Here is a 6,555-nt window from a genome sequence, read left to right as displayed (position 1 = left end):
CCGCCCCCACCCCGCTGCCTGGAGGGGCAGTCAGGAGCCTGGTTGTCCACGGGGCAGGGGCCCTCTGGGGTGGGGTCCTGGCACTTACTTGGGGTTGGGGGTTGGAGGGGGTCACCCTGGCTCCCCCAAACTCGTGGGCTGAGTGGGGGAGTGGGTTGGTGACACTGCTGGGGCACTGCCTGCATGCCCCTGTGAGGGGCAGGGGGTCCTTGGGCAGAGTGCCTGCTTGCCCCCATGGGTTTGGGAGTTTCTGAAGTGTCGGGTTGAGCGGCAGATGTATTTACAAGGACTGGGTTCTATGCAGTTTTGGGGATGATGAGGTCTGTTGGGTTGGTACGATTTGGCTGATTTGACCTGGGGCACAGAATATATTCTGCATCCCTTTGCATCAGCAGAACTGGAAAAAAGTGAAAACTAAGTGTTGGCATTTTTTGGGGGACTCCTTGAGACCACCCTGGGGGACCCCTTGAGTCTAAAACAATTGAGAGCCCCTGATGTAGAGCCTCATTTATCAGCAGTGCTTGCAGCATCCTGCACCGGGGAGTGGGGATGTGCCTGTTGTGGCCCAGCGGAAGATCCTCAGAAATGGGCTCCAGGCCAAGAGCGCAAGGGTCCAGTTATGGAGCATTGGTTGGCTGTTTAAACTGGTGGCTCTCAGCCTTGCTTGACTTGAGCTGCCCCTTGTGAAATGCCAGCTCTTAGTTTTCACTTGGGTTTTTTTTTGGCTATAGAAGAATACTAGAGCCATTCTTCTGTTGTGAAGAACTCAGACCACAACAAGTCAGGATATTTTTAACACTGGATTCGTATTTTAAATCTCTGAGTTTATCTTGTGAGTTACCTTGGCTCACCTAACGGTGTTAACTAATGTTGGGAAAGAATCTGAAGGCACCCCAGGGTGCCTCAACACCCTGGTTGAGACTCAGTGGCTTCAGAGTAGTCTTTCTGGTGATGTTTCAATTTCTTAATATTTTTTGTGTGTGAAAGCAGCTGAGTGCAGGTACCTCTTTCCCCGGAACCAGTGATGTAAGCTACTTGTGCTGTATATGTAACTAACTGTAAACCACCTTGGTTCAAATATAGGAGCATGCCATTTTTACATGTGCCTGCTGTTAGCTGCAGTGAAGAATACTGTTAAGGAGAAAGTCGTGGGATAAGGTAGTTACATGCTGCTAGTTCAGCCCCATATGAGATGACTGCCATGCAACTTTCTCTAACTAACAAATGGTTGCCAGAGGGGGGTTCCTTCATAATTCAGGAATGCTGTAGGTTAGGGGTACATAAGATTCAGGCTGTTTATTGGGCCATTATCACAGGACTTAGAGATTCCTACTGTTGAATTTCTGAGTATTTATTTTATTCTACTTGCAAAACCAAATACATGAAACCTAGCTTAGTGAGGTCCTATTACACTGAGGTTTGGGTTTAAAAAAAAAAATGTTTTTTTTAACGTTGTTTAGAAGTGCTGAGTTTCCCCCCGTACCATCCGCAGAAGCCAACCACATCATAATACTTGAAAACTATTGCAGAAATGCTATAGAAATACAAAGGTTATATACTTGCTGAACTCATTGCGAAGCATTACTGAGGTAGATAAATATCCCTTTTAACTGTTTGGGTAATATTAAGGACAGTGAATTGATGAAGGAGTTTAGGGCTGACTTATTTTCCTGGGTTTTAACTTGCTTAGCTATGATTTGCTTTTGAAAATTATCCTGTCCTTTAGTGGTTACAGTGACTGGGGAAATTGCATCCATTTCATCAGTCCTAAACATGCTGGGACACCATGTCATAGCTTGCCTTGGAACATAGGATCAGGCTGCCTGCTTTATAATGTTTAATTCAGCCTCTCAACATTCTTGTAACATGATATCTTGACATGATACAATGTGTCATGTCCAAAAGCTTTCCAAGTGGTTTTGGAGTAAGAACTGTGAAAATGATGAGTCTGGGTGGGTGGGGGGCTAACATAGTTTTGGACTGCTTTATAGACAGTGCCCTTGCGTGTGGAATGTTATCAAACAGTACTTGGCTTGTCCCATCTTGAAGTGTAGGGGACTTTCGGTGTTATCTGGAAGCCTGGCATAGTTTCTAGTGGAGTTGAAAATCTTAGATATCTTTCAGTACATATTTTATATAACTTTATAACTTTTGTGGTTTGTTTTTGGACTGAAAGAACTGAACAAAAAAAGTGAGAGCTGTTCCACGTGGTGCTTGATATGTCAGTTTGTTTCTTTTGCAGTGGAAAGCTTGCTGCTTTGGGCTGATGCTTTTAAGAACAATCCTATGCTTATTAGGGGCCTCTAGCTGGCATTTGGCCAACTTCAAGTGAAAGTCAGTTCTGGACTCTTGCCACTTTAATGCAAACCATGTGGTAGTGGCAAATATTGAGGTGGATTGTAGAAACAAGTCAGATGCTGAACCCCCCTGCCCTGGGAAATTCCCAGTGTTGTGATTGCTGCTTAGAACCCACATCTCCCATTCAGTCTGTACTTGGCATATGTAGATACTGAAGTTTTTGTCCTGACAGCACTTTCTTCCTAAAATATTTTTTTTCTAAAACAGTCCCTTTTCCATAACCTGCTTTTAAACTAATTGTAGAAAAGCAATAACAACTTATATAAAATGCAATCACCTGCAGTCTAAGAAAACATTAAGCCAGCTATGCTTATCAGTAAGGACCTACTTAATTTGTGATTTTTGCGGAAATCACAAAATCTGCAATTGTCCATGAAATCAACTTAAAAAAAAATTAATAAAAATGAAATGCTGGCTCCCCAGTGGGAGCCAGTGGTCCTTGTTGCCTTGCAGGAGCTTCTACTTCTTGGGATCAAAATTTCTCTGGTCTCATCCATGTAAGTATGAGTGTTCTTTTACAAGGCCTTGATCTTTCAGTCCCGCCAAAGCCAATAGAAGATCTACCCATGTTGTGATAACAACAGGTTCAGGGTCTAAGATTTGTTCATATTTTAATTCTATAGATCTTTTTTTTGTGACTCTCCTTTGAGGTACTTTCAGTATTAATCATTTGTGTGGCTCCTTTTAAAACCAGAATCCCATACCTGGGTACTGTCACTAGCCAAAGCTGTTGAGAGTAATACAGCATAGATACAAAGTAACTTAAAATCCTCCCAATAGACATTAAGACTTCTTGGCTCGCTCATTCTGTGACATCAGAAATATTACAAGTTGGATGGGCTTCAATGGGGCTTGTTTGTACTCATGATGTTGTATTATTCTGGAGTATTTCCAGTGAGCCAAATATAAAAATCATTGAGGTGAAAGGAGGATAGAAAAGTTTTAGATAAGCCAGTAGCTGCTTCTTTGAGGAAGACAGGGTTACCATCTTGTTCAGGGGAAAGGGGAAAATCTGCACTCGGCTGCTTTCATACAAAACAATATTAGGAAATTGAAACAGTACCAGAAAAAGAAGACTCTTAGGCCAGTGATTCTCAGCCAGGGTGTTGCAGCACCCTGGAGTGCCACAAGGTGCTACACAATGTTAACTTCAGTTAAAACAAATTATTACTTTTTGTTCCTAAGTACTCTAGAACATATGCGTAGGGTAGAAGCTGAAGTGCTGGATCTTGAAGGAGCCAGTGTCTGTCTTTACATCATACGCATTTTAAATGCGGTGTAAGCTTTTGAATGCTCTGCAGTTTTCATATCTGCAGGCTTGGGCACAGATTAATGATGGATTTGCTGCCTCTCACCTATGGTAATGGTGGATACCTAATGTGGGCGGAGCACTAAGACTTACAAAGTTTGCTGGTCAGGTTTTAAGCCCAAGAGATGTCTTGTCTTGGGCTTCCTGGTTGTTCATTGGTGCAGATATCCTATTCTGTAGAGGAGACATTGCTCTGTTGTAGGTAAAAGAACTCTTATTTTTTTCCTTCAGCGAAATCTGAGCGTAGTAGATATATCATACTGGGGAAGGGGGGCTTCAGCCACCCCAAAATTCCCTGTAGCTATCCCTTCCAGTGCTGTTGCTGCCCACCCTGCCAGGAAGAGCTGGCATAGCCCCTGGTCCTGAGCCTGCAGCAGGCAGCCTGTCCTCACCCTGCGCACAAATCTGGGGGACACATGCCTCCCCTGGGGGTGTGCACAGTGCTGGGGAGCTGCTGCCCCCCACCCACCCAATGTCCTCCCTGACAAGCTGCCTGTGGGGTAGCATTCACTGCCCTGCTGGGCAGTATCTGCCCCTGCCCCACTCCCTCCCTCACCATGTGGACCTCAGTCTCTCTCCCCACAGCACACATCCCTTCCCTCCCTCCCACAGACTTACTGGCTAGACATTGCTCTCCATTCTACCTGGCTTCATTCCTGTAATTTGGCTTTCTGATTGTATCAGACGATATGGCTGGTTAATAATCGGCTGTCAGTATCAGCCAAGAAAATCTTTATCGGTGCACCCCTAGTGGCAGGTGCTCTCCCTATACCATCATGGGGGACAGGCTTCCGCCCACCTGACTAGGGGGTTGGGTCATTTTGGTTCAGAGCTGGAAAAGGTTGTCTGCCCCCCTACTAGATGAAACACATCTGATAGAAAAAAGTCTCTCTGGCCAGTTACTGACCTCTGGCATTTGGACTGCTTTGTTCTGTCAAACCCCTTAAATATCTGGATATGATCATTGATATTAAGCCTTTGAGAATAGAACTGGGATGATGCAGCGTCTTTTTTTTCTCTGTGGTGTGGCATATTCCATAACTAATTCTATTCTTCTACTTAGCTTGATACCCTCATACCTTGTTTTGATCACTGCAATGTTTGTCAAGGAAGACTTCGTGAAGCTTCCCTTAGAATTTTTTTTTTTTACCTCATTACTTAACCTCTGTCCTTATAGTTCAAGACCTATTGTGTACTGGCTCCCTTTGACCTTGGTCAAATCATTTAACCTTTTGTCTTAGTTCTACCTCATTTCTCAAGTGAGGAAAACTTTCTCCACAGGAGAGAGTGAGGGCTTACTTCTTTTTTGGAAAGTCTATTGAGTAATGAAAAGTGTTCTAGAAGTGATGAATTCCATTACTGTTTACGTCTTCCCCTTTGGGGGTGAAGCACACTGCAGTGGCCTTCACTTCTAGCTCTGGCAGCAAAGTGAAAACTGGAAAATGAGCTTGGGTTTTTCATACAGAGCAGCATGCTGCCAGTAGAATATCAGAATGTTTTTTTTCAGTTGCTGCTTAATATATTCCAGCAATCATGTGATTTGAACAGAATTGTACTGGAAATGCAAATAAGTCTCTCGGCTTGGTTGTAATACGACTTGTAATAGTTTTAGCTAACATGTTTTAGTTGTGCTGGTTATATTACAGTTAACAAATGTTTGTTCCCTGATGTGTTTTTTGGGACAGCTGACCAAGCTAACTGCTTTATTTTTCCCACTTCCTTTTCAGGAGGGGCCTCAGAGGAAAAAAAGAAAATCTGAAGCTGCAGAAGCAGGTGAACAGTTGGATCTGTTAGCGATTGGTACAGCAGTTGGCAGTATTTTATTATACAGCACAGTAAAAGGAGACTTACAGAGCAAACTAGTAAGCATTACACACTGCATTAGTATTTATGTTTATGATTTAAATATGCTATCTTTTTCATCTTTTGCTTAAAAATCAGTTAACTTTGATGTAATTTTTAGTTCTGAATGGTTAAATAATTACATTCTTGTCTGCAAGAATGCGGGAGAAACCTGGAATTGCACAGTATCTATAAGGTTGTTTGTACGTAGGTTAAGAACTTGCTCTTTTACAGCTAGTAAAATATCCTATGATTTTATGTGCATTCATAGTTCATTCTTTTCACTTGGAGAAGGTAGCAAGGATTCAGTTAGACCCTGTGATATTGACCCTGCCCTCAAGGTTTCTAAGAAATCCATTGGCTAGCGCAGAGGTTTCTGACCCCGGTAACGGGAGTCAGGCTTTCTGTCTGCATAAAGTCTTGTGAGACGTCTCCATGGTTTCAGTCTACCCCCTTAGGTGGCATTTCCATCCTTCTGTCATATTTCCATTTAACTCAAAACTCCCATTTCCTCATCAGTGGCTTTTTAATTCAGATTTGTATTGTACCAGCATCTAAGATGTATAATTATTTGTATAAATGGTAGCCTGAAATATTTGTCTAACCTATTCCTGAATGCCATTACTTACTCATTGAGACACTAGGTGTCTGGGTTAGTGAGAAAATGCATATATGTAAAAAATATGCATTTGCTGAGAGGTTCCTGCTCTTGGTGGGTCTTCATGCATGTCATTATACTTATTTCGCATCAGAATAATGGATTATACTTGGTGTGTGCTTTCTTTTTAAGACATTGGAATTGGAACAGCATTCCTTACCACAATAGCTGAGAAGTCATTTTTTGTCTTGAAACATATCCAATTAAAATTTTTCCTCTCTGCTTGAGCAGACTGCCTTGCTGTGATGATACCCATTTGGTTTTGCTTACTACTAATTGGCAGTGAAGACGTTTTCCTCTTGGCTGTCTGAGCAGGCTTGTGCTGACTTAAATAGAGAAATTTGAGAAATATAAAGGAAATGTAGTTTGACCTTTCAGCTGCTAAGAC

At 42.6% G+C, this 6,555-nt stretch overlaps 1 protein-coding gene across 1 annotated transcript in view; it reads left to right on the top strand.

The window, feature by feature from the left end:
- The first annotated feature begins 3,225 nt into the window (after positions 1 to 3,225).
- Positions 3,226 to 6,555, top strand: part of WDR43 (WD repeat domain 43) — a 47,946-nt gene continuing 44,616 nt past the window's right edge. The window contains exons 1-2 of the mRNA XM_019526693.1: positions 3,226 to 3,252; positions 5,395 to 5,529. Coding sequence (XP_019382238.1) covers positions 3,226 to 3,252; positions 5,395 to 5,529 — 162 coding nt within the window. The remainder of the gene's footprint in view (positions 3,253 to 5,394; positions 5,530 to 6,555) is intronic.

This window comes from Gavialis gangeticus, unplaced genomic scaffold (assembly GCF_001723915.1).
Source record: "Gavialis gangeticus isolate Ggan-Ray unplaced genomic scaffold, GavGan_comp1, whole genome shotgun sequence".
Lineage (NCBI taxonomy): Eukaryota > Metazoa > Chordata > Crocodylia > Gavialidae > Gavialis > Gavialis gangeticus.
Note: the sequence above shows the minus strand (reverse complement) of the source record. Positions and strands in the feature narration are given on the sequence as shown.